This window comes from Oncorhynchus kisutch, linkage group LG13, assembly GCF_002021735.2.
Source record: "Oncorhynchus kisutch isolate 150728-3 linkage group LG13, Okis_V2, whole genome shotgun sequence".
In the NCBI taxonomy this organism is placed as follows: Eukaryota; Metazoa; Chordata; class Actinopteri; order Salmoniformes; family Salmonidae; genus Oncorhynchus; species Oncorhynchus kisutch.
This window is the reverse complement of record NC_034186.2, coordinates 63,458,459-63,474,117: the sequence shown is the minus strand read 5'-3', so window position 1 is coordinate 63,474,117 and position 15,659 is coordinate 63,458,459. Positions and strand designations below refer to the sequence as shown.

General features: G+C 40.4%; 2 protein-coding genes across 3 annotated transcripts; one reads left to right on the top strand and one right to left on the bottom strand.

The window, feature by feature from the left end:
- The first annotated feature begins 1,781 nt into the window (after positions 1–1,781).
- Positions 1,782–3,535, top strand: LOC116376719 (mucin-1). Its single transcript, XM_031838094.1, has 4 exons — positions 1,782–1,918; positions 2,064–3,070; positions 3,241–3,366; positions 3,509–3,535. The coding sequence occupies exons 1-4, from the start codon at positions 1,807–1,809 to the stop codon at positions 3,533–3,535; spliced, it is 1,272 nt and encodes a 423-aa protein (XP_031693954.1). The 5' UTR covers positions 1,782–1,806.
- A 5,168-nt stretch (positions 3,536–8,703) lies between these two features.
- On the bottom strand, positions 8,704–15,041 carry LOC109901934 (nucleoside diphosphate-linked moiety X motif 17-like). 2 transcript variants are annotated; one of them, XM_020497948.2, is made up of 8 exons: positions 14,554–15,041; positions 10,815–10,931; positions 10,475–10,658; positions 10,320–10,345; positions 10,079–10,171; positions 9,830–9,928; positions 9,569–9,705; positions 8,704–9,388 (listed from the first exon to the last, which is right to left on the bottom strand). In XM_020497948.2, the coding sequence occupies exons 1-8, from the start codon at positions 14,626–14,628 to the stop codon at positions 9,217–9,219; spliced, it is 903 nt and encodes a 300-aa protein (XP_020353537.1). In that variant the 5' UTR covers positions 14,629–15,041; the 3' UTR covers positions 8,704–9,216. The 2 variants fall into 2 exon arrangements, with proteins under 2 accessions (XP_020353537.1, XP_020353538.1); XM_020497949.2 differs by having other exon boundaries at positions 8,704–9,307; positions 14,554–15,036.
- Positions 15,042–15,659: the final 618 nt, after the last annotated feature.

The following is a 15,659-nucleotide window of genomic DNA, read 5'->3' as shown; positions in this document are numbered from 1 at the left end:
AAAACACATTTGCAAACTTTGTTTTGGAATAAATTTGTCTAAATAATGCATTATTGCAGTGATTGAGATCACAGATGGTGACCCCCCTTTCAACTCAAAGTGTCTGTTTACAGATAATCATTTCCACGGTACAAGGCATCCTTTATTGGCTGTAATTGGCACTTCAATCAGTCAGTCTCTAAGGGTAATGGCAGTCATTTATTAGATGGCTGTGCAACAGTATTTCTGCTCATTTCTGAATTTCGGCTTGTTTCCCATTCTCCTGTACAGCACTCCTTTTCTTTGCTGACGTTGTGCCTGTTTCCCGTTTACGGAGGGCAACCCCCAGCAGCAGTGACAAGACCACCCCAGCTACGCTGTCCGCATACTACTTATGCGTCAGAATCACCAACCAGATTTACACTGAGTCACTCAATAATCAAAGCTCTAAGGAGTACAAACAGCTGAGGAAACAGGTGGAACAGATGGTAAGAGTGTGTTTTTTACTGCTCAAGTCTGTCCATAGAGCTTCAACTCATCACTCAGTCTATACCCACAAAATAACTCTTTGTCCTGGAGATACTTCATGCTTGCCAAGACAAGTCACCCACCATAGAAATATAATTCATAGAACGGGCGTCCCCATTCAAGTCAATTGTGGTAAATGGGTGGACTGGCGGCCATTGCAAGTGTACCCATTGGAGAAAAGCAGGAAGTAAAAGCAGGAAGTGTACCCCTCAAAATATGCTGTGATTTGTTGATTTAACTCAACTGAAATTAAAAAATATATTATATTGCATGAGCCACATCACTTATTATCATTTTAATGAAGATTCTACATTTCTATGGAAAGGATTGCATCACAGTATATGCGGTTAAAAGGTCAAGGGAACACAGACCGTGGGGTGTAGAAGAATGATGCTGGATTAGCGCACATTCAACAGATATGATCTAACAAAGTGGATATTCGTCAAATACGTCATGATGGATGTATATTAACAGGCCTACAATGTGGTTACTAAAGTCTAATTTTGATATATTTGACTGTTTTCGCTGCATAACATTTAGAAGTAGTCCCTTTCAGACTTAGAAGAAGTGACTTCTATGTGCTAACTCTTGTTCGTATAAGCCGGTAGCATAGCTAGCATACAGTCAGTGGTAGAAGTCAAAGTCGCTTTTAACTGTAATGCAGTTGATTGGTGATGATGACATGAACATGTATTGGGGTTGACATCTATACAAGCATAATACACACATTAACAATAGCCTATATATGTAGGCACATTTTGCTGGTGAGCCTCCGGATCTTTCCCCCCACACATTTCCACAGCATTTCCATTGTTTTGGTCAAGTTCCATTGACTTCTTTACTGCATTTATACCAAGCAACCATTGCGAGTGTACCAATGAGTTTACCTGTCAAATTGCCAGGGTTAGATGTTCCCAAGTATGTTCTATTCATTGTATTTCTATGTCACCAACATCATCAGATACTATAGATACCTCCCTTACAACCTGTTACAATATCCTCAATATTCAAACAAGTAAAAATGTGAAGACATGCCTTGTAGGCTTGTAGGATAATACTAAAGTGCTCCTCTGATTGCTGTGTCTTTCTTTTTCAGATGGATGATGTCCACAGCTCTTTGCCAGAGTCTGACAAATATATGGGTGTATTTGATATAATCTTCAGGTGAGCTCTAATGTTGAATTTAAAATTCTGCCATTGAAAAAAAATCATTTTTAAAGGACATTGACAATTATAATTATTTTTGACTACTGGTCTCACTCTTGCAGTAATGGATCAGTCATTGCAAACTCGACATTAATGTTTGGGACTACATTCATGATCATTCCAACTTTAGCTAAAGGTCTACTTTCCATTCATATCCAATCAAATAAATCCAAAACCCTGGACCTGGACCTCGCCTATACTGAAGGTAAAGAAGATGGCAACCTTATCTACTTCTGCTGTGCAGCAGCCTGATTCATTTGTATGTTTAAAAAAACTGTTTTGCAAATAGCTTAAGAAACCGTTATTAGTCAAATAAAGCAGGAATCACAAATATGTTCTTTATTCCTTAGGTCAACTTCCAATAAAAGCCACACTACCTCTTGTAGCACGTACAACAGCAACCGTAACTTCCTCACCACCATCTATCACAAATACCCCTGCAGCAACGACTACTACAGTTGCCTTAGTTAGTACGGCTAGCCGTTCGGGAAGGGTCGGGGATGGAACTGCATCTACAGCAATGATTTCATCTGGCAACATCACCAGTCTTGCAACAATTAATATCACAAGTAGTCATACCCTCACAACCACCACCACTAGTCCTGACCAAAACAGCACAATTAGCAGCATTACCACTCATATTCCTGAAGAACATAACACTAGAATTAGCAACATTACCACTCATATTCCTGAAGACCATAACAGTACAATTAGCAGCATTAACACTCATATTCCTGAAGACCATAACAGTACAATTAGCAACATTACCACTCATATTCCTGAAGACCATAACAGTACAATTAGCAGCATTAACACTCATATTCCTGAAGAACATAACACTACAATTAGCAAAATAACCACCCCTATTCCTGGAGACCATAACAGTACAATTAGCAACATAACCATCCCTGCTCCTGAAGACCACAACATTACAATTAGCAACATAATCACCCCTAGTCCTGGGGACCCTAACATAACAATTAGCAACGTAAGCACCCATATTCCTGGAGACCACAACAATACAATTAGCAACACAACCACCCCTATTACCCCTATAAATCCTCCCCAGACCAGTAGCACGACAGTCTTCCGTAAAACCTCTCCATCAACAACTGCCTCAGTCCAATCTAACCCCCCAGTTGCCCCTACTGAGAGAGCAACAAGCAGGTATCAGGATGCCACAGGCCAAACGACCAGTCATAAGAACCCAGAGAATACGGAGGCGACACATAAGACCACAGAGAATGCTGCAGCTGTAGTTGCTGGGGGTGGAGAGGGAGTCCCAGGATGGGGGATCGCTCTATTGGTACTGGCTGTCCTGACCTTGTTAATCCTCCTTATTCTCCTAATACTGCTGGTGAGTACAAAAACAAACATACACACAGATGCACACTGTTTATCCTTAAATGCATTGTAGACCTCCAATTTCTCAGAAACAGCCACAACCCTGCTATAACAGTTACAGTATGTCATGCTATGGAGGCCATTTTAAAAGTACTATGATTCTTGTCTTTTCTTGACCTTCAGCTAGTGTGGTTGTGCTGTAGGCAGAGATATGGAAGTTTCAGCCCATATAACCAGATCAACCACGGGGCAGACATCCAAATGTACTCCACACACAGCCGCTTCGACGTGCCCAACGGCAAGCCTAATGTAAGTCCTATGTCTTGGCAGAGAGGCCAGATAGACACAGACTCAGATTCTGCATTCAGCAGGTTGGCTATGGTTACTAAGACTGGCTACTCTGCCTCAGTGTTAGATAGATGTCTCTTTGTGCCCTTCTGATTTTGACCAGGGAAACCTGAGGCGTGGGAAACACTAGCCTTCCCCTCTACCCTCTCAGCCGAACTACCCCTGTAGCTTCCAGGGAGGGTCCCAAGCCATATTCCTCCCCCCAAGCCACCTATTTTCATTGATGCACCAAGTTGCTTATCTCCGAATTCAAACCCCCACATAAGCAGATGTTCTTGGTAGACCAGACAACCAATTAAACACAATCATCTGTGAGCTGTGAGTTTATAGCTTTAATCCTACCTTGGGTACATATGAGGGATGATACCAGAGTTATCATCCAAGGACCTTCCTGTATGGGGCATGTTACTCATCAATATCACTTTGAATGACTGGCAACACCATGATTTGACAGCAAAAAGGTAGTGTTTATTGTGGACATAAAAAATATATATTCTCGAATGAGCTTTGAAAGGGATGCTAAATACAAATGCCATGGGATCTACCAACGTCAGGGAGAGTGAGATCTCTCCCTTAACACCAAACAAAAAGACAATTGACTGTACTAATGAGACTTGCATGTTCATCACACTGCAGTGCACACCTCAAGCACACACACACATGAGAGTTTGTGAAGTGAGGAGGGAATCTACTCAGGTTTTTTCTAGCGTTGATATGAATGCATCATAGATATTTGTTTAGTTTTGGAAATGTACAGTTTGAGTTAGCTTACACATTGCTTATATTCAATCTACTGTATAAGGATATTGTTGCATATGTGTTTATGCACTTTGTATAATTGTGTTACATTTACATAGATATTTGGTTTAATTCTGTGTTGCTGCTAGCAGTGGTTTGAACATTTTTGTTATGTTGTTTTGTAAAGGGGACAGTGGAAGACATTGGAGGACTATTTGTTCACAGCCTCCAACTCTCCTTGATCAATTTATTTATCGTTCCGTACTAGTCTGCCAACATTTGCTCCAAGACTGACTAGCATATAATGAGAAGAGTGCCCCCTCTGTCACCTGTCTCTATGGCAACAGAGCAGCAGACAGACACATTGTAATCCACAACCACTCTGTTCTCTTTACATGACCTTCTCCTCCCAAAGCCCTTTTAATTGATGAATCACCGGTTTGATTTATTGTTGCAATTAAGCACAGTGGATGTCTTTCAGGCTTTGTTAACTAAGGCTTTAGAACAGACGAACATCTGTAAGATAAGCTAACATTGCAGTTCTATACAACAGGTCAAAAACAGACTGCAAAATGTAGTTTTGCCTGTAAATTATTTTGTGTGCAGTATTATCTTTACAGATTGTTTTACACCTTTGATGAGTTGATACCTTCTCTGATACAGGACGAAATGCGGGGACCATCGAAAAACCAAACAGGGATGCATGTGGTGAACGAGTACTGACACACAGGTACAGTAGGTGACACACTTTCTGTATGCTTATGTACTGCAGTGGTTCTTTCAGGTAGACAAGAGAGGAAGTGTAGTTTCATGTTTTCAATTCCAGAAGAAAATCTCCCCTGAATGCTTTCTGTCCTTCCATACATCAGGGGGATGGGGTTCAACGTGAGGTTCGAATAGGTAGACTACTGATTATTGCAGATATAGGTGTGTAGATATGTGTCAACATACATATTGATTAAACACATTGAAATAACTTCCTAAGAAAACACATCCCTCATGTAATGTTGAAAATACTGTATATATTTAATTGAAGTAATTTACTGTTTTTACAAAAAACTTTTTTTTTTGTCCCTTCCCTACTTCTCTTTCCTCCAGAAGCTCCAGTCAATTGGGTATGAAGACCATCTGAAATGGCCTTATGAAGTAATATGCATGGGAGCAATGACAATTCTGTACAAATGGTCCAATTATCTCTGAAGTATCTGAATGAAGATCATGGCGTTGGCTCACTGCTTGTAATTTCAACCTGTATTTATTCAAATCAAATCACATTTATTTATAAAGCCCTTTTTACATCAGCTGATGTCACAAAGTGCTATACAGAAACCCAGCCTAAAACCCCAAGCAGCAAGCAATGCAGATGTCCTAATGTTATTTTATTCCTAATGTTTTTACCAGTGGAGTCTGCTGAGTGGAGGACGGCTCATAATAATAGCCGGAATGAAGTCAATGGAATGGTATCAAAGACATCAAAAACACGTGGTTTCCATGTGGTTGTTACCATTCAATTGACTCCATTTGTATTTCGTATTATTCTGTACGTAAATCCGAGACACTCCATTTAGTATATGTTACTCCTCCCCGACCAACCTCCCTACTTTAGTTTCTGTCTAAAGTAACCAGGCCTTTGAAAGGTATCATATGTCTTGACGTGCTCAGAAATACGTAAATTATGTTTCTAATGGCTCTGAGGCCAGGTTAGACATTTTGGCTTCCTTGTGGTAATGGGTTGAGTTGTATTTTCAGTCTTTACTGAAGGCAAGCTTAACCTTTGTAAAAAATAAATCTGATCCTAGATCGGTAAATGGGGTCAAAATATGTATCCTGCAATTAACATTTAAGAAGAATGAGTAAGGGTGCCCCTAAGAACAACATCCAATCAGGTACAGTTAACAAGAAGTTCATTGTTTTCAAAGACTATAAATCAAACCTTTTGACTTGGGCTGAGAGATCCCGATGTAATTCCCTACTGCTGGATAAGACATGTTTTGAGATAGGACACTAGCATGCCAAGAAGTTAACTATTCCACAAACCCAACCCAGTGAGTTAAACACCAATGTGATGTATATTTGACAATCTGATTAAATAAATCCACCATTATTAATCAAATCTGTGAGATGTAACTATCTGTAAACATTTGAAGTGACCGTGCATTGGAGCTTTAAACGTTGCATTAAAAAAATCATTTTGGGATTAAATATTGTAAATAATAAATAAAGTTTGTCAGATTTTATGGGCAGAAGTGGTTTGGATGCATTCATGTTTTGTAAAAGAGTTGGATGATTCTGTTCATCAGGAGAACTGAAGCTAGGGCAGAACAGACATGCCTCTGTTTGTATCTAAGCCTGCCCTCATCCCCTGGCTTTTCTTTCTTTTATTCTTTGTGTGAAAGGAACAAGTAAATAGATATCTAGATAACGTGCTTTACAGTTAGGCTGGGTGTGGCGGTGTGATAAAGAATGAGGTATTGTATTAAATTACGAAATTAGTCAGACTCCATAACATTGAGAATAACTCAAACTTTGTCCATTATATGCAAGTCAGTGTGTATTAAAAAGGCAACACCTCTTTCTGCTGTTTTGGCCAATGGGCTAGGTTTAACATAAAAAGTTGACATATGGATGTCCTGGTAACAGATACATAACATTCATGATAACCAGCTACCAAGTGACATTGAGAATTGAAGACTTACATTTTTCAAGGTGTGCAGTACAAACCGCATTCTTATCCAAAATGCATGAGGTGTATGTCCCTCCCTCTCCATATCCCCTAACTGTATAGTCTGTATTATATGTGTCTTTCTACAGTTGGCATTGTGTATTTTTCCAGGAAAACATCACAGTGGTTGCTGTTACTGTTACTAATGTCTGTTAATGTTAATGTCTGTTAATGTTAATGTCTGTTAATGTTAATGTCTGTTAAGAAGTGCTGTTACTACTGTCCAGCAGGAAGATAATCAGAGAGAAACTTTCAACCAAAACAAATCAGAGCACTTCTTATTGTTTCTAACACATTGAGGTCATTGTTTGATTCTGACCTCAGAAACAATATGATTTATCGGTTGGCTGGGCTTAAAAATCTATCAAAAAGAGCAAAGACAGAATGCAATCTTAAGTCATTTGATAAAGGTCTAACAAAACATTATTCAAGCATGTAGATGTACATACTGATAGAACCATACACCCATGCATCCGTGCAATGCTTCTTTAGCCAACAGAGGCAACCTATTCTAATAATACCATCAAGAAAATAAGTCATTGTCTTTGCATTTGGGCCAATATGACAAAAGTTGTCTTTCAATTGTCAATGGCAAAAGGTAAAATCCACTTATGAAGATATGCAGACACAAATGCATTAGTGGTAATGAATAAGTCACTGAGTCACTCTTATGTAACTTAGAAACAAAATCAGACAAGTGACAGACTATGACGATAGGATAAATCTAGACAATATAACATACAGTAATATCACGACATCACCAATACAGACAATACGCTGGCAAGGAAATGTGGCATCAAGACTTGATTATACCTTGAATGCCCTGCCACATACTTGCCCACTGGAATGCCCTGTTCCCACTGCTATTGGCACAGAGGGTGTGGTGCTCCTAATACTGACAACAGGTCATACCTCTGCATGGTAAAAGCCAGGACAGTTCGGGAAAAATGGGATAGTTCAGGATCTGATGAAGATTATGCTCCCAACTTTCCATCGGAATGTTATTCCTAGTGATATTAAAATGTAATGACATGATGAATTAGAGAAAACAAAAACCCTTCCAATTTTTTACTGTGGATTCTGACTTGTTGATGTTGTGAAATGTGTCCCTAATTTAATGCACCAATTGTAGTCACTTAGTTAATTAGTTACTGTAGAAAACTGTTATAAAACTGTTTTACATTTCATTATTACACCCCACTCCACCATTTAACATTCAAGATTTCGCTTTGAAATTGGCCGATTTGCGTTCAAATGTCACGCATTGCTTCAGATCAACCATGAGACTGCAACGCAGTAACAGTAGCTGTTAAATCCTACATAAACAGCTGACACACCAAGACTGCTTTACAAAGGCAGCCCAATTTTGATTATTATTTTTTCCACTAATTGGTCTTTGGAACAATCAGATCAGCTCTGAAAAATATCTGATGTGATTGGTCAAAGACCAATTGGTGGGAAAAAGATCAGAATTGGGCTGCATGTCTAAATGCAGCCAAAGAACAAAGTAAGCATATTTCCCAGTAGCTTATCCATGGGTGAGGTTGCCATAATGTATAATATATTAATCTGGGTGTGGGTGAAGAGGTTTCGTTATATGACACACACACCTTCCACTTATGACATATAAAAATGTGGTCTTTAAATGCTAATTATTGAATCACTGCAAACATTAAATATATTCAGTTGAAAGTACAATACCATATTTATGTGTTTAGCTTTACAATGAAGACCTAACCTAACTAACTTCTGTCTGAGTATAGTAAAATAATAATAATAATAATAATAATAATAAATATGCTGGTTGAGGAAAATAATTACATTTAGAAAAATGTAAATATTTTTATACATTTTTATTTAATCAGGCGAGTCAGTTAAGAACACATTATTATTAACAAGTCAAGATAATTATGTAAACTTAAATCAGAATTCTGATTGTTTTGCGCTTGTTTCCAAATGTGAAATCACTGTGTAGGCTATGCATTGCCATCTTGTGGCTCGAAGGCGCAAATGGAATATAATGATCATAAAAGCATCTGCAGTATAAATCCACTTTGTTCATAACATTTCATCACTAACAACACCCTTGCAATAAAAACTGTTCTTACGCACAACATTGATAGCTCATGCAAAGCCCTCAAACAGCCATATAAGACTTGTAGGTGTTGCTGTAGATATTAAAGGGACAGATCACCCAAAGTTCATTATTGGTTAATACGTACAAGATTTTTTGAAAGATGATAGTTCACTTTAGGTGACCGTCACCGGTTAAGGCAAACTCCCGGAAGTGATGTCATCCTCCAGGAAGTCACTTCATCACAGGGCAAGACGTCCAGGTTTAGTGAAGACTGTTAACATCGGGTCCCCTGTCCCTCCAGGTTCTTAAGCCAGAGCTCCAGGGCGTATTTGGTACCAGTGCTGACCCGCTCCACATCCTCTCCGCTATTCGGGGCCCGGTTACACAAAACAGACAATGGCAAAATTGACTCACTGAGCCCACCTTCCGGAGAGACCTCCGATACACTGCAGGACCAACACCACAGAAACAAAATGCCAACATTGTTAAGAGGAATGCAATTAAATAATTCATGTCAGAGGAAATTAGCCCAGCAAAAAAAATACAAAATACTTATCAATGGTACACTATATAATCTATGTTTTATGTGTATGTTTTGAGTGCATTACTTTGTGGATGTGATATACCTTATGGTTGGAGCCAGGCCCTCCAACGGTGTCAGAGAACCCTCCTCTCCGTCCACGGCGGACACGATGGCCTTGACCAGCGAGGCGTCCACCCACAGACAACCACTGACCTCAGCAGGCTTGGGGTGCAGCGAGGCCTAGAACAAATATAGTCTTTAGTGTCAGAGGCCTTGGCTTTGTATGCCTTTAATGATAACACCAGACAGGAATATGGACAGGCAGACAGGAAGACAGGCAGACACAGGACAGTGAGGCAAATACCTGGAGCTGCTGGTGTGTGAGGGAGGTGTTTAGGAGCATGTAAGTGACCACATGGTGCCTCTGCGGCATCCCTCTGCTCAACATGGGTGGAAAAACTGACTGTGAAGAGAAACAGAACATGAGCAAACAGGACTGTCAGACAAATCAGAATGTATCAAAATAGATTTTTTTCTAATGCATTTACATATTATTATTATTTAATAAACTATTCCCTGGAAATGTGATGTGTAGTGGCAGTGATTTCCCCACCTCCCAGAGCCCCAGCAGCTGAGCTGAGACGTCTCCAGGGTCCAGCTTCAGTCCTGTCTCCTCCCTCAGCTCCCTCAGCCCTGCGTCCAGGAGCTGACAAACAAGAGAGATATGAGGCAAACACACACACCATGCTTGATTGAAGGGAATTGACCCCAGATACCATGAGGGTGTTGAAACCACAGGCAAAGACACTTTTTACCTTCCCCTGTTTAATAGCTATAGCAACTAGAAACTTTACCCTCTCATCCAGTTCCACATGGCCACCTGAAAAAGAAAACAAATCACCCTTTCAATATCAGGAAACAACACTAAGGTTAATTGGGTTACCCAAAGTGCCGTCCTATGGAATGCTATTTCATTTTGAAAGGTTACTTCCGCAAAATGATGCCATACCTGGTGGAACCCACACATTGGGGAAAATGCGGAGACTGGCCGCCCGTCGAGTTAACAACACCTTCTGATTGGCTGACTGCAGAAGAATAGCAACCCCCACGTCTACTCCGCGGCTCTGAACATCCAATGGGATTGCAGCTGCCTCTGCGACAGACAGATACTTGAAGGGGCAAAAGGTTGCCCTCTGAGAAAAAAGAAATGTTAACCAAATAAACTCAAACATTTTCCATGATACTTTTTTCAGTCAACCAACAATTATTTGTATGGGATGTGGCCACAACCGATAAAACAATTAAACCTATAATTTGATTCAATTGAATGTATTCCGTTGAGCCATTACCTTTAGAGGAATTCCTCTCCCCTTCTCGCAGTCACACAGTATAAAGCGATTGTTCTCCAAAGAACACTTCACCTCCACCTCATCATCAAGAGTCTCTGTAAAATGACCTGTTATGCTCTAACAGAAAATTAAGTGGTAAAAAAAGATGTTTTTTTTTAACTGTTGCATAATTCACCTCATATAACAACCTTTGAAAATTCGGCAACTACAATAAAAGGCTAACCATTTACCTAAATTACTTGATTTCAATGTATTTTGGAGGGGAAAGTACTGGGCCTGGTATGGGTCCATTCAGTCATAGTTTTTTGGTTATCAATATACAAATCCTGATTATGGACGGCAATCTTTGGCCCATAGATTAAGGAAATATAAACTATACAGTGGGGAGAACAAGTATTTGATACACTGCCGATTTTGCAGGTTTTCCTACTTACAAAGCATGTCTGTAATTTTTTATCATAGGTACACTTCAACTGTGAGAGACGGAATCTTCAGAAACCTTTGTTTGCAATTACAGAGATCATACGTTTCCTGTAGTTCTTGACCAGGTTTGCACACACTGCAGCATGGATTTTGGCCCACTCCTCCATACAGACCTTCTTCAGATCCTTCAGGTTTCGGGGCTGTCACTGGGCAATACGGACTTTCAGCTCCCTCCAAAGATTTTCTATTGGGATCAGGTCTGGAGACTGGCTAGGCCACTCCAGGACCTTGAGATGCTTCTTACGGAGCCACTCCTTAGTTGCCCTGGCTGTGTGTTTCGGGTCGTTGTCATGCTGGAAGACCCAGCCACAACCCATCTTCAATGCTCGTACTGAGGGAAGGAGGTTGTTGGCCAAGATCTCGCAATACATGGCCCCATCCATCCTCCCCTCAATACGGTGCAGTCGTCCTGTCCCCTTTGCAGAAAAGCATCCCCAAAGAATGATGTTTCCACCTCCATGCTTCACGGTTGGGATGGTGTTCTTGGGGTTGTACTCATCAGACCACATGACCTTCTCCCATTCCTCCTCTGGATCATCCAGATGGTCATTGGCAAACTTCAGACGGGCCTGGAGATGCGCTGGCTTGAGCAGTGGGATCTTGCGCGCGCTGCAGGATTTTAATCCATGACGGCGTAGTGTTACTGATGGTTTTCTTTGAGACTGTGGTCACAGCTCTCTTCAGGTCATTGACCAGGTCCTGCCATGTAGTTCTGGGCTGATCCCTCACCTTCCTCATGATCATTGATGCCCCACGAGGTGAGATCTTGCATGGAGCCCCAGACCAAGGGTGATTGACCATCATCTTGAACTTCTTCCATTTTCTAATACTTGCGCCAACAGTTGTTGCCTTCTCACCAAGCTGCTTGCCTATTGTCCTGTTACCCATCCCAGCCTTGTGCAGGTCTACAATTTTATCCCTGATGTCCTTACACAGATCTCTGGTCTTGGCCATTGTGGAGAGGTTGGAGTCTGTTTGATTAAGTGTGTGAACAGGTGTCTTTTATACAGGTAACGAGTTCAAACAGGTGCAGTTAATACAGGTAATGAGTGGAGAACAGGAGGGCTTCTTAAAGAAAAACTAACAGGTCTGTGAGAGCCGGAATTCTTACTGGTTGGTAGGTGATCAAATACTTATGTCATGCAATAAAATGCAAATGAATGACTTAAAAATCATACAATGTGATTTTCTGGATTTTTGTTTTAGATTCCATCTCTCACAGTTGAAGTGCACCTATGATAAAATTACAGACCTCTACATGCTTTGTAAGTAGGAAAACCTGCAAAATCGGCAGTGTATCAAATACTTGTTCTCCCCACTGTATATACAAACGTATGTGGAGGCCCCTTCAAATTAGTGGATTATATTTCATAATGAATCAAATCGAGCACACAGTCATTTAATCTCCATAGATAAACATTGTCAGTAGAATGGCCTTACTGAAGAGCTCAGTAAGGCAACGTCTTAGGACGCCACCTTTCCAACAACTCAGTTCGTCAAATTTCTGCCCTGCTAGAGCTGCCCCAAGCAACTCTACAGTGGCAAGAAAAAGTATGTGAACCCTTTGGAATTACCTGGATTTCTTGTCTATATTGAATACATAATTTAAACATTCAGTTGTAGGTTGGAAAAAGTAGGTGAACCCCTAGGCTAATGACTTCTCCAAAAGCTCATTGGAGTCATCAATGAGATTGGAGAAGTTGTTTAGAGCTGCCTTGCCCAATAATTGCCTGATGTGAACCATGCCTTGAACAAAGGAGATGTTAGAATACCTACGATTAAGAATTGTTGACTTGCATAAGCTGGAAAGGGTTACAAAAGTATCTCTAAAAGCCTAGATGTTCATCAGTCCACAGTAAGACAAATTGTCTATAAATTGAGAAAGTTCAGAACTGTTGCTAATTTCCCTAGGAGTGGCCATCCTGCAAATATGACTGCAAGAGCACAGCGCAGAATGCTCAATGAGGTTTAACAAGAATCCTAGAGTGTCAGCTGAAGACTTACAGAAATGTCTGGAACATGCTAACATCTCTGACGAGTCTATGATACGTAAAACACTAAACAAGAATGGTGTTCATGGGAGGACACCACAGAAGAAGCCACTGCTGTCCCAATATTGCTTAACTAAAACAGTTTTGTAAAAAGGAATGGTCCAGAATTCCTCCTGACCGTTGTGCAGGTCTGATCCGCAACTACAAAAAAATGTTTGGTTGAGGTTATTGGAGGGTCAACCAGTTATTGAATCCAAGGTTTCACATACTTTTTCCACCCTGCACTGTGTGTTCAATAAAGACATGAAAACATAATTGTTTGTGCGTTATTAGTTTAAGCAGACTGTCTATTGTTGTGACCTTGATGAAGATCAGATAACATTTTATGACCAATTTATGCAGAAATCCAGGTATTTCCAAAGGGTTCACATACTTTTTCTTGCCACTGTAAGTGTTGTTATTGTGAAGTGGAAACGTCTAGGAGCAACAACAGCTCAGCCGCGAAGTGGTAGGCCACGCAAGCTCATAGAAGGGGACTGCCGAGTGCTGAAGCACGTAGTGCGTAAAAAATCTTGTCCTAATTTGCAACACTCACTACAGAGTTCCAAACTGCCTCTGGAAGCAAAGTCAGAACTGTTCGCCGGGAGCTTCATGAAATGGATTTCCATGGCCGAGCAGCCGCACATAAGCCTAAAAATCACCAATCGTCGGCCGGAGTGGTGCAAAGCTTGCCACTCGGGAGCAGTAGAAATCCATTCTCTGGAGTGATGAATCACGCTTCACCATCTGGCAGTCCGACAGACGAATCTGGGTTTGGCGGCTACCAGGAGAACGCTACCTGACCCAAAGCATAGTGCCAACTAGAAAGTTTGGAGGAGGAATAATGGTCTGGGGCTGTTTTTCATGGCTTGAGCTAGGCCCCTTAGTTCCAGTGAAGGGAAATCTTAATGCTACAGCATACAATGACATTCCAGATGATTATGTGCTTCCAACTTTGTGGCAACAGTTTGAGGAAGGCCCTTTCCTGTTTCAGCATGACAATGCCCCAGTGTATTTTTTTTAGATGACAATGACAATTTTTAGATGACAATGCCCCAGTGTATTTAACCTTTTATTTAATTTGGGTGACCTACCCCTTTAAAATGGTACTGCAGTAAAACCAAACACTGACATAGGACCTCGTTTTCATAAATTCCACGTGACATTGGCATTTGGCTAGTGTTGAAGTGACAACAAAGCAAAAACATAGCACATGCACAACTGACCTGTACAAAACGGGCACATTGCGGTGCGACATTATTCTTCGACAGATGAACCAGTATTTTCGTGACTTTTTCCATGGTTGTCAATTATTCTCCTTATTGATAGATACAGTAGTTTAATGCAGGTGACAGTTGGCTAGCCTGATTTACAAAACAATTTGTAAAATAATCCTGCGAGCGATAACAAATCTGATAGCAATATAAGAATGGCAATGCACGTTAGCTAGCTAGCTAATATTGCCACATTACACATTTGTTCAAATGAGTAGCGCAATTGACATCCCACTGCAGTTCACTGAAGTATTGACAACCAAGATAACTCTATAACTAGCCGTTATTCTGATCAATTCCCAAACTGTATTAGCTAACTATCCAGTGGGCTCCTGCCTTGTTAGCTAGGTGGACGGTACATGCGACAAAATTGTTTCCTGCCCACTGATCTTCTATGGCTGGCTGTCATGTCCAAGGAATATAAACACAAATGTACACGTAGCTAGCTACCTACATTCATTGGCTACATCGAAATCACATGTGGCTCTTCTTCTTCTTCAGTTTATATATGGCGGTTCGCAACCAACTTTAATGTTCTTTACCGCAACAAACTGGACTGGAGTGTGGACCAGAGAAAAGGAAAGTCTAAAAACTCTAAATCCTACCAACTATTCTCATCTCCTGAAAATTCCACCCCAAAAACATATTTTGGTATTTTTTTCCTTAGTCCATTGTTGATATCAAAATGCGTTGCATGTCATCAATAAGGTTTTAAAGATATACAGTATAACTTTCACAATACAGAAATACAGCTGATATGATGCATTATAAATCATATGATGGAAAAGACAGAATCTCTGATAGCATTCTTTCAAAATACAGAAATACAGACTGACAATGTTTTTTTTTAAAATGACTAATGAAACCTATATGGAAAGATTATGGTTTTGGGTGTAATTTTCCTTTAAGGAAACTAACATAATTAAATCCTACATCCCCTGAAGATTTTCTCAGCTATTAACTTAAGCTTGACCCTTCTATACCATTGTAGCTAAGTTGGTAGAGCATGGTGCTTGTAATGCCATGGTAGTGGGTTTGATTCCCTGGACCACGCATAC